The 16174-nt window shown below is 35.4% G+C and overlaps 1 protein-coding gene and 1 long non-coding RNA gene across 3 annotated transcripts; both read right to left on the minus strand.

Annotated features, from left to right (window-relative positions):
* Positions 1-8298: 8298 nt before the first annotated feature.
* On the minus strand, positions 8299-10613 carry LOC127150748 (uncharacterized). Of its 2 annotated transcripts, XR_007823304.1 has the most exons (4): positions 10457-10613; positions 9992-10217; positions 8614-8852; positions 8299-8491 (listed from the first exon to the last, which is right to left on the minus strand). It is a non-coding gene; the product is annotated as an uncharacterized LOC127150748 (long non-coding RNA). The 2 variants fall into 2 exon arrangements; XR_007823303.1 differs by having other exon boundaries at positions 8299-8852.
* Positions 10614-14356: 3743 nt separating this feature from the next.
* Positions 14357-15103, minus strand: LOC127150699 (uncharacterized). The gene has a single exon (XM_051089203.1). It carries the CDS (start codon positions 15101-15103, stop codon positions 14357-14359), a length of 747 nt encoding a protein of 248 aa, XP_050945160.1.
* Between the last annotated feature and the right edge of the window lie 1071 nt (positions 15104-16174).

Here is a 16174-nt window from a genome sequence, read left to right on the forward strand (position 1 = left end):
TCGTATATCTGAGAAAGATTGAATGTGACGCAACACTGGTTGAAATCTCAGGTAACTTGCATGACATTGGTTGAGTGCGAATCCCAGGTCCACGTGATGGGAGAATCCCAGGTCTGAGAGGTTAGCATGTTCTGCGAGATGATCTAAGCGCGCAATGCTTATGGCGCTTGTTGTACTAATGATTGAATTGTTTGTGGCTTAGATTTATATGTTGCAATTTGACCTTATTATTGTTAATTCTACTATGTTTTTCCCAAAAAGGTTTTATTAAACTCATCACTCACTAAGTCTATTATCTTATGTTTTAAGTTTTTCCTTCCCAAGTTGTCAGGTGTTGAAGCCAAGTAAATGATGGTTCTCAGTCATTGTAGCCTAGTTAAGGAGGGGAGACAGAATTTTTTTGTAGCCTTATGCGGCATGCTAGCTATGTCATCTTATCTCGCGTCTAGGGAGTCGATTAGTAAGTGCATTACTCCTTAGCACCGACGGCCCAACTTAGAAGGAAGGCAAGTGCATACCCAGGTTGGTAAAGCCAAACCCAGGAAGCCAGAGAGCCAAAGAGCTGAGTTAGGAAAAAGAAGCCCTAGATGTTGTCCTTAAAGTTGGGTGGTTGGGTAATCGAGGTGAAGAACTAAGTGGCACCTTTACATCTTTAGGTACCACCACAAAAGAGCAGCACTTAGTGGTGAAGAAGGAAAAAGAGTCTTATACTGGAGAACATCTTGGCGTGAAGAGTTGTACCTTGGTGGAAAAAGAAGGATGGCGTGAAGATCAGACTTGGTTTTACTTTATGCTGAAGTTTAAGGGTTATAATTTGTAACCTATGAACTCTGTAAGTGTTAGGTTAATAAAGAGAAGAAGTTAAGTTACTCTGTCGCTTTATTGTTATCTCTTTAAGTTTTTCACCATGGAGTTAAAGTTGAGCTGTACTATGAAAAAGTACTACGTGATGGAGCAAAGTTCAAAAGTTGTAAATTTTCATTGTGTTTATCATTGTGCTTATCGCCTACAAGTTGTTGAAGTCCAAGTGTTGAGTGCTAGGCGATGAAGCTAGGTTTAAAGATTTGTTTTCCGCTGTAAAAAGATGTGAAGGTCTCTAAGGCTTAAGGAAAGGGCTTTGTGAAGAGATGAGAAAAGAAGTTGTTCTGCTTACTAGACGTTCAGCATGTCATCTTGCTGAGAGATATGCAATGAATGTCTAGGCAGCACGCTCCTATCTGGTCTCATAGAGTGACATTTGGGGTTGGGCGTGACACTAAGTATACGACCAAAGTGCTATGGACATAAGGTAGGCGATCAAAGCTACGAAGGGGTAAGGGGCATGAAGTGTATTGATAAGCAACTAAGAAGTAAGAAGGGTAAAATTTGGCTAAGTGTTATGTAGGAAAGTTGAGGGTGCTTGGTGACTAAGTGACAAGAGGAAAGTTAAGGACTATATATCCCCTAGGCGACTAAAGCTATGAAGGGGTAAAAGGCATGAAGTGTTATGTGGACAGCCAAAAAATGGGATTGTGTTGTGACAAGAAAAACACCCAAGTGCTTGAAGGTTTTCCCTAGGTGACATTAAGGAAGGAGGAGTAGGCATCATGAAGTGTTAGGCATTATAAGTGAGCTATGCATCCTTAGTTTGAAGTTTGGCAGTAGGCGAGTAAGGGCCAAACAACATGACCATGCAAGAAGGGGGATGTGTTGCACGCTCAAAAGGGGCTTCAAGTGAGTTGTTGAGGAAGGAAGCGAGATGTTTAAGTTGGTTTAGTGACTTACAGGTGGTTGATTGAGAGAAAACATCACTAGTTCACGAGGGTTCAGGAAAGACCCCACTCTGCGACCACTACGCGGTTTGAATAGCTCGAGGAATCCTCCTCGGCCGAGACCAGTGGCAGCTGATACAGTAGGATCAGCTAGTTTCCTCCACAAAAAGAGAAAATTTGTCTTCATTCTCTCTTTCCGTTCCCAAACATGAATAAGAAGAAGACAAAGCCATGATAAGTTAAGTTGGATGTATCAACACATTTCATGCAGACGACTTTAAAACTTCAAAAGTAGAGTTATTTATAACCCCTCATACGAATTGAGAAGTCAAACTACTCCCGAAGCATAAAATCATCCGTAAAGGTTTAAAATACGTCAGGAGCTCATTTTCTGATGCCAAATGAGACATCGAGAAGGGAGTCAAAAGAAATGCGTCGAGAGACCTATTTCTGACGTTATCAGTGCGTCGGAAGTGAATGTCTCTCGACGCCTGCATTTTTGACGTTATCAGTGTGTCGGAAACACACCATCCTCGATGTCTTCATTTTCGACGTTATCCGTGAGTCAGAAACAAACCATCCCCGACAAGATGTCAGAAACAATGTTCTCGACGCTTGTTGGAGTCGAGAGAGTCCCTATTCGCGACATCTTTGGTGTGTTGGGAAATCGTTTAAATTTTTTTATTTACTTTTTTCTTAAATGTTTTTTATTCAATTGTAGTATTCGTTTCCGTAGTACGATTTATGCAATATTAAATCACATAAAATAAACAATAAATTAGTAAACAATAATATAAAATATAAAATTCAATTTCAATTTCATATGTTTACAGTTGTAAAAGGTACATAATACACCGACTTAAAAAAATAGTAAATGTTCAAAAAAATATATAAAATCTAAAAATAGCGTACGTCTTCTAATGAGCCATGTACGTCATTCTACATCGACGAGACCTACAATGATAAAAAGTGCCTAAGTTTTGCGGTACTTGGGCTTAGGTCCCCAACCAAGGCCTTTTGAGTAGCCTGATCGTCTACCTAAAACTGTCTCACATATCTCGTCCCAAGAGAGTGGCTAGGAACCCTCTGGGTAGGTTGGGACTAGAGACACTAATAAAAAGGACATAAAAAAGACAGAAGTATTACTTAAATAACTTACATGTGCATCCTCTATGGCCTGCAATACAAACGTACCAGCTCGAATGTGTTTGCCTAAATAACTACACATGGTCAACCAGCTCACCTCATTGCTCAGCAAGCTCGTATTGTCGTTGTAGAAACGACTTTGACCTACTGGTATGATTGTAAGGCTGCTTCCATTTAGCAGCCTTGTTTGTCCTTGATTGCTCCTGCATTAAAATAATTATATTTTTTATTTGTTATACATATAAAAAGTTGAATTGAAATAACCAGTACAAAATATATCGTTTCTCACCTAGAATGCACGTCTCATGTAATGATCACAAATGAAGTGCCAATCTTCCATACATCCCTCTTCAGGGTTACTGTACTTTTTGAAGTGTCTGTAACAGTCGCCTTTGAACTACTTGAAACTAGTGAACATTTGATGCTCAACGAACCTATTCATTCCTTTATCATTGAAATCAAGCATGAAAAAGTGTTCCACATTACAAAAAACCACACATTAGCTTGGTTAATTTAAATATGTTTCAAATGAAAACAGAATTGTGTATTGCACGTACCTATAGGTCGCCCTTGACGACCTTGATCTATTCTCTTCATACATCTGCCCACCTAAGGCAGCAGACTGGAAATGTCCTCCTTACACACCAATAGCCTGGTGGAACTGAACAGTGTATGGTGAAATGGGCTTTTCTACGTCAAAGGCTATAGACATGGGAATCCTACCATTGGCATGAACATATCGCTCTAACTTCAAGAGTCAAGACTATGCACATATCCTAGGAGTTGGAGATGGTTGAGTAGTTTCTACTGAATATATTAAAACAACAAGTTAACGTGAGAAACAAATTAAACTAAATATGAGTTAACGTATGAAGAAACTCACTCGAATTGTCGCCAACCGAGGAAGACCCTCCTGTAGTGTTATTTAGATCCTCATTGAACTCGAGGAACATTGCATCTGTCTCCTTAAAACCGCTTAGAAATGATGACATAGTATTTGTGGACATAGAAAACAAACACTCAATAAGCAAATACGAAAACATACTCAGATTCGAAATATAAACTCATTTAATATGTGGGTATGTGGTTCATCACTATCATTCACCGTCGGTTGTTCCGTTTTGATGTGACAATTGTTCATCTCCATCGTTTATGAAGTCGTTAGCGACATGACGCATAACCAGTCTTTCAACGATTGTATGATCAACTTAGTCCTGCACAAGGTGTCATCTTTAATGTGTTCATCCACTCGATGGTCAACTACGATTTCGAGTACATTTAATTGCTCATTTTCAACATTGTCCACTTCGAGCACGCCCCAAAACTTTCTAATGACTGCTATTTTTTAGGTCGTCTAGGTAAAATACTTGATGTGCCTTCATCGCAAGAATTATCGGTTCCTCGACAAACAAAAAATGGGACGTGTGGATAGCTTTGTACCCTAACTGCACATGTGTCCTTTGACTTTTGTTGACGTTGATGCCATATCATCGACACTTAAATAGCCAAACATTTCTTTTCATCGGATATTAAACATGAAACACTTCGTCTAGAACACTGTAAAAATTGTTGTCGCCACTTCCACTTGCATTACTTTCATCAATTACCATCACTTCGCTGTTTTGTGTAATGCACTGGGAATCACGTTCTAACGTGTGAAATCTCATCCCACCCATAATGCATCCATTATAATACCGTACGTCAAGTGATGGTCTCATCGCAAGTGAGAAGAAATTGTGAGATAGATTTTCATTCTCATGTAATTCTATAACCTGAAATCCATGTGACAATGATTATATACATTTACATTCAAATACGTTAGTGCATACATGTCAACTATCAAGTGTATGCACGCTATGTACTTGATTTCTAAGCCATTCAAGAAATCCCCGTTGATGTCTTTTGTACATATCAGTAGCATTTTGAGCTGTCGATGTATTAACCTCAAATGTTTCCTGACGGAGATCATAATGAGTTTAATTTGTATAACAACAATGTATAACAAATACTAAACAACTATACCTAGGAAATACGAAGATAAGAAATGCTTACTTGCGATACTATAATATTTCGTCTACATTGTCGGGGATGTACCAACGGAAGAGACATTTCTCTTCCTGTGATAGAGTTTAAAGACTTAAGGCACCTAATGGGTGTACTTTCTGCTTGAAATTTCAAACTCATCAATCACCTCCTCATATGGAATTGTATCATCATTACACTCATCTCTAGTGAATCGAATCTCAATACCAATTAGGTAATGCGAACAATAGTTGCTCGATTCATTCATCATATATGCTTCTATAATAGAGCCCTCGGGACGTGCTTTGTTTCGAACATACTATTTCAAAGTGCGTAGATTTCTTTCAATGTGATACATCCAACCGTAAGAAACCAGACCAGTTACCTTATTTCATATGCTAAGTGAATGGCAACGTGTACCATAACGCTGAAGAAAGCAAGTGAAAATATTCTTTCCAACTTACAAAGTAAAAATATGATATCTGCTTGCAATCTGTCCAAATCACTTACTCTTATCATTCTAGTGCACAAGTCACTGAAAAAACTACATAATTTGATAATATCAGTGTACATGTTTTTTGATAAGAATGCTCGAATACCAATAGGCAGCAGTCGATGTCATAAAACATGGCAATCGTGCATTTTGAGGCCTGATACTTTTTCCTCCCTTTCATTCCACATCGTGAAATATTATAAACAAATCCATTGGAAAACTTAACTAATTTCAGGTACTTGCAAAACTCAACTCGCTTGCTGCTAGTCAACTTGTAGCTCGTGTGTGGCTTGACCAATTAGTTACCAACTTCTATAAGGTGTAGATCCTTTCTTGTCTTTAGATATTGTAGGTCCAACCAAGCATTCGTGGTATCCTTAGTTTTTTCTTTGATATTCAACAACGTATCAACCAAATTGTCGCAAACTTCTTTAAGTCGGATTTGTTGGATGACCGAGGGGAAGGATGAAAAGAGGCTTTTACACCTCTAAATACTCCGTCTCAAGAAGTAGCATTAGGCGATGGACGACAAAAGGTGGATCAGAAGCCAACTTTAGTTTTATGTTCTGCAAGAAAATGAATGTAATTTGTAACACATGGACCTTGTAAAGGTGTTACGTTAATAAAGAGAAGAATTTAAATTAATTTGCTGCTTTGTTTTATTTCCGCTGCAAAAGTTGTAAAGGTCTCTAAGGCTCAATTTAAGAGTTTTGCGAAGAGGCAAGGAGAAGAGTTGTTCCGCTCACTAGGCGTTCGACATGTCATCTCGCATGAGGTATGTGCAGAATGTCTAGGCAACACGCCCTCCATTTGGTCGCGTGGTGGGACAAGTGGTATCAAAGCATAAGTTAGTAAGAGATTAAGTTAAGGCCAAGTAGTATGATGCCAAGTAATATCAAGGCACTAAGTTCCTAAGAGACGATGACAAGAGTTAAGGCTTGATTTAGATAGCCTAAGATCAGATTGTGTCAGGGAATGAGTTCCACCAGGACATATCCAAAAGGATTGTCAAAAGAAGGCCAAGGTTGATGAAGAGCCCACGGTTGTTCATCAAGCTTCGTGAGGAGCTCTTACATTCAACAAAGGAAAGAAAGTAATAGAGTAGAATTTCGGGGACGAAATTCCAAAAAGACGGGAGTAGTTGTGAGATCCTGATTTAAAAAAAAATCTTGTTGAATAAAAGCTCCGTCAAGAAAGGAAATTTTGACTCAGTGTAAAAGGAAGGTGTTCCACAAGAAGGAATGCAAATGGAGAAAGGACGATGTGAGAAGAAGTGTGTAAGCCTAAGTTTGAAAGATTGAAAAATGCTCTTAAACTTTTAAAGAGAGAGTTCAGAAAAACCCTTACAGTTAGTTTTAGATGAAAACCATGAAAATTTCTTTCAAAAATACCTCTGAAATATTGAAAAGTTTCATAAATATCCATGAATTAAAAAATAAATAAAAACACTCTCATTGATCAAAATTTTACACTAATTTTCTCACCATCCAAAACAAAACACAAACATTGTAAGTTATTAAAATTGCACGCATTAGTATCATGTATTGCCTCTAGTAAGAGAAAAAATAATGGAAACACCTAGTGAATTTAGGACTTAAATGTTTTAACAAAGTTGTATGTTAACAGTTTAGCGTGTTTTAAATAGCCAAATACTATTTTAGGGGTTTTTTCAAAAATATAACAAACCACCAAAATATTTACATTGTATAGAACAATTTTGAAAACGAAAAAAACCCACACACCTATAATAATGAAAAATACCAAAAATGTCTCAGTCAACATGCGATTAATTGACCATACGCGTGCATGTAATTCTTCCTCTAAATGATCATGATATGCAATCTTGTAGGAAATGATACATAATCGTGTAGGTAGTATCAACACAATCATGTAGTTCTTTTCAATTATGGAAAAAATATTTTAAATCTAAACGGTCGTGTTGACTATGGTAAACAATTGTTTAGATCATATCCACACGATCGTGTAGTTCTTTTTAACCAATGGAAAAATGGCTTCAAATTTAAACGATCGTGTTGACCACGCTAAATGATCGTTTTGACTATAATAAACGATTGTTTACATCATTTCCACACAATTGTGTAGTTCTTTTTAAACGATGGAAAAAAGCTTTAAATCTAAACGATCGTGTTGACTATGCTAAAGAATCATGTTGACTATGGTAAGCAATCGTTTAGATCACATCCACATGATTGTGCAGTTTTTTTAAATGATGGGAAAGACGCTTCAAATCTAAATGATCGTGTTGACTAGGTAAACGATCATTGTTTAGATCATATCAAAGTGATATTTAAACCATCTTGATATTCTGAAAGAAGAGCTAGAAGAAAGAAAGAGAAGATGAAGAGAGAAAGAAAAAGAATATGAATAAAAATAAAAGAAAGAAAAACTAGAAAAGGACCCACTAGAAGAAATCTAGCCAAAACCGACATTAAAGACCTTTAATGTCAGTTGGCAATCAACATCTTTGCTAATGCTATTAAAGGTCTTTAATGTCAGTTGAACTTTAATATCGGTTGAAAAACGACATTAAAAGGCCTCTTTAATGTCAGTTTTCAACCGACATCTTTGATAGTGTTATTGAAGCCCATTAATTTCGGTTGGCTTTGATGGTTTAAAATCGACATTAAAGAGGCCAACAATGTCGGTTTATAACCGACATTATAGATCCCCAATAATGTCAGTTTAAAACCGACATTAAAGCCTAGATTTTGGGTCCATTTTTACAAATTTATTTTTATTTAATTGTTACTTTATTGTCCATTTTTTATAGACCAACATTGGATTTGTGTAGATAAATATTTTTTTTTCTCATGCCAACAAATTAATGAAATTAATATTATTTTAGAAACTATAATATTTGCCTTTACATTTATATACACAAAATGAAATCTTAATATTGTGTTTATATATACATTCTACAACAGTACGTGAAAAAAGATCCTAATACAATACTTAAATAATTAAAAATCCTAAATGTCTTCTCAGTCTTCAACCTTCAACAATCGTCTGATCATCTACACAATCACTTAGCTTTCAACCCAATATGATTTCAATCATTCTACAAACAATATTCAAATAAACCATTTAATCTTTAGAATTCTAACAAGGCAGCTTTGAAAAAAAAAGTGGCATCTCAGCAACTTCGTCAATGCACTAAATATTTCAATGATTAGAGCTAACCTTCCCTAGATTATAAATCTTACACATTTGATGCTGTAAATACCTCTATGACGTTATACAACTTCCTTCCTACATGAAAATACACAGGCATAAAGTAGAGATTAATGATAGTATTTGTAAAATTTATGCAAATTCATGTGTTTGAAGTATCACCCCCAAACTTGGGGAGATTTATGCCCCAACCTCCTTTGCCTCCTTCTTGACCGGCTACCGACTAAATCCAGTTACCTGAACAGAAACTGAAATTTCAAATAAGATAATGTGAGAAGTAATGGGAGAACTTGGTAAAGTACGTATTAAGTCAGTAAGATGATGTGAGAAGCATCCAAAGCTTCTTGATCAACCCTTTTAGTTATGGACCCAGAACCAGCAGTGTCCATATCTCTATCCTCATTGGTGTCAACAGTTCTGTTAGAATTTTCAGTTCCATTATCCCCTAGAGCTACACTAGGTAATCCAGCAGAAGCGACAATATTCCTTTCATTTATATTCTGTTTATCATCAATTTCATTCAAATCAATGCTCAAACCCAAGTTATTTGTAGAAGGATTACTAAAACTATATGGATTAATAGGTAAAGGACTTGATAAGCATGGACTCTTCCTAGTTTCTTCTCTTAATTTTTTGAATTGATCAAAACAATTTGAATGCCTATGGCTTGTGTCACAGATATAAGGTTCGCAACCCTTGTGGTGAGAGCTGCAAAGTAGAAGAACAACATTATGTGGATGATCCATGCAGATAGGGCAGGAGACTTCATCCAATTCTTTATGCAAAACATGGATATCTGAATCATTATGAATTCTTCATTTTACACCAGCCATCTTGAACACTAGGTAAGTCACTAAGCATATTTAATAGATCAGAATGCATCTATACGACAACAATAGCACAATGCTCATAGTAGTATCAAAAACAACATAGAAACTGGTAGAAACGTTGTTTCTTTCATAGGTTTCAAAGGAAAACAAGAGGATTACAAGAAAACTAAGAAAAGCATCTAATTCTAAAAACAAAACAACAGATACAGCAAATACCAACAATAAATAAATCATAAGTACGTATGAAAAAATGCTCTATATTTAAGTAACATTTAGTATCAAAACAAATGGGGACAAAAAAACCAAATGCAGGAGTGGATAACAGGCAATATTGCGCAGTTCAAAATTCAATGTTTTCATTTCATGTTATCGAGGAACACAATGCTAACATTAAATTGACCATCCCATATTACAAAAATGCTATCCACAATTAGAGAGGATCTAACATAAATGAATGATAAACTACAGCTAATGAAGATGGGTAGTCTTACATGCACAATATACAATTTACATATAGACATGCATATTACCCAGAAAGCAATTGCATTATTACTCACCAAGAGAAGCAGCTCTTATATATTTCCTACAGGAGGCTTCTCAATCTCCATTTGTGCTACCAATTCAAATCTACAGAATGCTTACTCTGGCTTTATTAAAGCAAAATCACAGGTCTACAAATTCAAAGCAAAGAACTGTAACTGTAGTAGGAATTGGTGGAATACACCCTTGACTAAAACTATTAGCAACTTCTCCAAGACGCCAAGGTCTCTACAAGTCCTTGACCTGCATTTAGGCCGCGTAAAAGAAATTTGATGGTTATAAATACGAGATCTTAATTTCGAAAGAAAAAAAAATTAAAGAAACAATAATAAATAATTTCAACAACCATTGTGTCATTTCCATTACAAGGAAGAAGGAAGCCCATTTAAAAAGATAATATCAAGGGCCAAATTTGAAAATTCAAATCAAAGAAACAAATACATTTCACACAAATCTTAGACATAATCATTTCAAATACCAACCCCAACCAACGAACTGCACAGTAACAACTCGAAAGTCAGCAACAATGGAGGAAGAAAACGTGCAAAACAAAAAATATAACTTCCCTCCCATAAAGTTTAAGGCCATATGCAAACCGATAAAATCTCTTACAAAGAAAAAAAACTAAAAATTCTTATCTTATCAACAGCATAAGGCTACAAGTTTTAAATAAAATTTGTCCAAAGTTCTCTTATATTACCAACAAGTCTGCAGCTAGGGGTATGTGATAGCAAAAACAATTTAAAGTCAGGGATACGTGTTGGAAACGTAATAGACCTTTACAATACAAATCAAGAAACAAGAGAAGAAGATTGTTCTCTTATTCACACAATTGAGAAGAAAGAACTTGAATAATATTTCTTAAACTTGAATTTCTTACTTTCTTTCTTATTTTACAAATGAGAAACCTTACACATATTTATACTAGTAGAAAAGTATATCAAAAGTCATTAACAATAAATATCAATACATGTGACTATTCATATATCAATGTATTTAGTGATTAACTATTCCATGTATCTCACCTATTCATGCATATTTAATAATGCAAATTCATATATTAAGTTTAGATTAATTTAACTTCAACATCCTCCCTTAATCTAAACTTGAGCAACTCCAAGTTTTCCTCTGAATTTAACAAATAAGTCAAACTTGAGCGCCTTTGTAAAAATATCAGCCACTTGATCTTGAGTCTTGCAATATTTTACTATCACTTCTCCATCTTTAACCAAGTCTCTGATAAAATGATATTTGATTCTAATATGCTTGCTTCTTCCATGGAAAATTGGATTCTTTGATAATGCTATGGCAGATCCATTATCACAAAATAAAACAGTTTCACATTTTTTAGTACACTTCAATTCTTTTAACATCCACCAAAGCCATAAAGCTTGACATCCAGCTGCAGCTAACGAGATATATTCTGCTTCGGTTGTAGAAAGGGCAACAACAGATTGTTTCTTTGAAGTCCATGAAAAAACACCTGAACCCATACTAAAAACATAACCAGATGTACTTTTATGATCATCCACATTACCACCCCAGTCACTATCACAAAAACCAAACAACACTGATTCTGAAACTTTCTTGTAATAAATTCCAAAATTAATGGTGCCAAGAATATAACGAAGAACTCTTTTTCCTGCTTCCCAATGACTTCTTTTCGGGTTTGTCATAAATCTGCTTAACATACTTACAGCAAATAAAATATCAGGTCTTGTTGCTGTCAAATACATTAAGCTTCCAACTAAGCTTCGATATAAACTTGGATCGACTGCTTCTCCAATATCATCCTTGCACAATTTCAAATTTGCATCCATGGGAGTGTTGCAAGGTGAAGCATTTTCCATCCGAAATTTTTTTAGTAGATCATGAGCATACTTTTGCTGTGAAATGACAATTTCTCCTTCATTTTGATTAACTTCAATTCCGAGAAAGTAATGGATGAGACCCATATCACTCATCTCGAATTCTTTTTTCATGGAATTCTTAAAATCATCGCACAAAAATTTATCATTTCCAGTAAAAAGTAAATCATCAACGTAAAGAGAAACGATGAGAAATTTGCCATACTTGTCTTCTTTGACATAGAGTGCATGCTCATATGGACACCTTCGAAATCCTGTCTTTAGAAAAAAGCTGTCGATACGACTGTACCAAGCTCGCAGAGCTTGCTTCAATCCATACAAAGCTTTTTTCAACTTGTACACTTTTTCTTCTTCTCCTCTTTGCACATAGCCCAAAGGTTGTGCAACAAATATCTCTTCCTTCAAGTGTCCATTCAAAAAAGCGGATTTTACATCCATTTGATAAACTTTCCATCCATTTTGAGCAGCTAATGACAAAATCAATCGAATGGTCTCAATTCTTGTCACAGGGGCAAATATTTCTTCATAATCCACACCATATTCCTGCTTGTAGCCTTTTACAACAAGTCTTGCCTTGTATTTTTCAACATTACCATCTGACTTCAACTTTGTTCTGTACACCCATTTTACTCCAAGAGCTTGTTTGTTTGTCGGAAGCTCCATCAACTCCCATGTTTCATTTCTTCTTATCGCATCAATCTCTTGATCCATTGCAATCTTCCATTTCTCATCTTGGATGGCTTCATCAAAAGTTACAGGATCAACACCAGAAAATAATGCAAAATTAGCAAAATGATCATCATTAATCCTGTTAGTGGTATTATAAATTTCTTGAATACTCCTCATTCTCCTTTGTGAGATTTCATCATTACTTGTGGAAGATGACTCCACCGCTTGAATTTCTGCTTGCTCTAATTCTTGAGCAACTTCATTTTCATCTATATTAACATGAAATGGACTTCTAGCTTCATCAACGTCGTCATTCCAGTTCCATGATTCATCTTCACTGAAAATCACATCTCTGCTGATAATAATTTTTCTTGACACAGGATTATACAATCGATAAGCTTTAGAATTTTCACTATAACCTACCATAATGCATTTTTCAGATTTATCATCAAGCTTGCCTCTTAGCTGATTTGGAATATGAGAATAAGCTATACTCCCAAACACTCTCAAATGACTAACAGATGGTTTCTCACCACACCATGCTTCATAAGGAGTCATACCTGGAACACTCTTTGTTGGAGCTCGATTTAGAATGTAAACAGTACATGCAACAGCATCTCCCCAAAATTCGTTTGGCAGATTTTTTGCTTTTAGCATACTTCTCGCCATTTCCATGATTGTTCTATTTTTTCTCTCTGCAACTCCATTTTGCTGTGGAGTCATTCGAGCTGTCATTTGATGATGAATTCCTTGCTCCTTGAAAAAATTACCAAAAGCTATATATTCTCCACCACGGTCAGATCTCAAAGTTTTTATCTTGTAACCACTTTGATTTTCAGTAAAAGCTTTGAAGGATTTAAAACATACAAGTGCTTCACTCTTTTCTTTCAAAAAATAAATCCACAACTTTCTACTGAAATCATCGATGAAGGTTATGAAATATCGATTACCTCCATTTGTTGTTGTTCGCATAGGACCACACAAATCTGTATGAATCAACTCGAGAGGTTTAGAGGCTCTCCAAGCTTTCCCAGTTGGAAATGAATCTCGATGATGTTTTCCAAGAATACACACTTCACAAATATTTGTCTCATGGTTGATATTTTGTATACCTCTCACCATATGATTTTTGCACAAATAAGATAGTGATTTGAAGTTTAAGTGACCATATCTAAAATGCCAAAGCCAGGATGGATCCTTCAATATGCTGCTGAAGCAAGATATTTGACCATATGTAAAGTTAAGAGGAAACATCTTATTAGCAGTCATTTTTACCTTGGCAATAAGAACACCGGCCTGATCTTTGATTGCACATATGTCACCTTCAAATGAAACTTTTAAACCTCGTTGAAGCAGTTGGCCAATACTCAAAAGATTATGCTTTAGACCTGGAACATAGAACACATTTGTAACTCGTTTTGTCCCTTTCTTTGTCTTCACAAGAATATCACCTTGGCCTTTGACTTGTAGTCTGGTATTATCACCAGTCTTCACTTCACTTTGGAAAGATTCATCCAAAGTAACAAATATACTTCTATTTCCTGTCATGTGGTTACTACAACCACTATCAAGATACCATGTAGGCTCTACAACATTGTCTTGAACACTACATGCAAGGAATAGAATGCCTTCATCAATTTTCTTTTGTTCTTTATGCATATTCATGGTGGTATTTCCAACTCCATTTTTTAGTGCCCAACAATCTGCTTGAAAATGACCATACTTTCCGCAATTAAAGCATTGAATTTGAGAGAAATTACCACGACCACCTCCTTGGTTTCTGCCAAAGCCTCTTCCTCTTCCGCTTCCTCTTCCTCGAGATAAAGAAGAGCTTTCTTGTGAATTTTAAGAATTTGCACCGCTTCTATTATCATAGTTTCTTCCACCTCCTCGTCTTCCATGACCACCACGTCTTCCATGTGAACCGCCTCTAAATGAAGTTTGCATTTGAAAACCTTCCTCGGGGTTAACATCAAATTGTTTTAATCTTAGCTCATGGGATTGAAGAGAACCCATCAAGCTATTTATAGACAACGTAGATAAGTCTTTCGATTCTTCAATTGCAACGACGATATGCTCAAATTTTCTTGGCATACTTCTAAGAATCTTTTCAACAACTCTTTGATCGCCTACTTCTTCACCATTTGATCTTAAACTATTGACAATTACAAGAATACGATTGAAAAATTCTTCAATAGTTTCAGTTTCTTTCATTTTAATGCAATCAAATTCGGATCTGAGAGCTTGTAACCTTATCATCTTTACCTTATCTTCTCCTTGATAGGTAGATCTTAGAATATCCCAAGCCGCCTTTGCAGAAGTAGCTGTTGAAATTCTCTCGAAAATAAATTCATCAACAGCTTGATAAATGAAGAATAAAGCCTTTTTGTCTTTCTTACGATTTTCTCTTAACTCAACAAGTTGTTGATTTGTGAGCTCACTCTGATTCTCAACTTCAGTGTATCCTCTTTCAACTATATCCCACAATTCTTGAGAGCCATGTAACACTTTCATTTGAATACTCCATTGATTAAAATTCTTTCCGCTAAACCTTGGAAGTTGGGGTTGCAACATGTTACCATTTGAAGCCATATCTAACTTGAGCTCTGATACCACTTGTTGGAAACGTAATAGACCCTTACAATACAAATCAAGAAACAAGAGAAGAAGATTGTTCTCTTATTCACACAATTGAGAAGAAAGAACTTGAATAATATTTCTTAAACTTGAATTTCTTACTTTCTTTCTTATTTTACAAATGAGAAACCTTACACATATTTATACTAGTAGAAAAGTATATTAAAAGTCATTAACAATAAATATCAATACATGTGACTATTCATATATCAATGTATTTAGTGATTAACTATTCCATGTATCTCACATATTCATGCATATTTAATAATGCAAATTCATATATTAAGTTTAGATTAATTTAACTTCAACAATACGCTTCAAGCATGAAGTGTTTAAGTCAAGGATACACACCAAACGTAGAGTATTTACATTGTCAATAGATATTCATAGTAAATAAGTCAAGAAAAACTCATAAAAAGTAAAACTAACTCAAAGGTGAAAACTTAAAAAGATTCAGTGAAGACCTCTTCAAATAACATACAATTACTTAACTCCCTATTGATATGTTAGGTCTTCCATTAGTGCATGAAAAAGCAAGAACTCGGACATATAAACAACAAAACAAAGCCATGTATCCAAGAAATCTCCCAACACTGCACAAGTGAAGAACTAAGAGACCAACCTTGTAAACAAGTATATGGAAGAAATTTAGGTATCTGGAAAGTACACAAGTGCATGAGCAATATTTATGTTTATATTTATATTATAGATATTTTATTGTTTATTTAATATTTATAGATAATGTTTGGAATGTTGAACTTTTATAAATATTTGAAACTTTGAATTTACGGATGTTTGAATTTTTGGATGTGAGTATTTATTGACGTCATACAACAATTTTAAACCATAGAAACATTAAGAATGAAAAAAATAATACAACCCGACAACCCAACCCATATTTTAAGGGTTGGGTTGGGTTAAGAATATAATTCGGATTATTCGGGTTGTCAATCCAGCCAACCTGAAAATATAGGTTGGGTTGGAAATGTCCCTCAACCCAACCCGTTTACCCCTGACAAGAAGAAA

Source organism: Cucumis melo, chromosome 8, assembly GCF_025177605.1.
Source record: "Cucumis melo cultivar AY chromosome 8, USDA_Cmelo_AY_1.0, whole genome shotgun sequence".
Lineage (NCBI taxonomy): Eukaryota > Viridiplantae > Streptophyta > Magnoliopsida > Cucurbitales > Cucurbitaceae > Cucumis > Cucumis melo.

What these genes read in the sequence shown, in the direction of transcription:
- LOC127150699 (XM_051089203.1), bottom strand. Translation starts at nt 15,103, where the DNA reads ATGGCTTCAAATGGTAACATGTTGCAACCCCAACTTCCAAGGTTTAGC.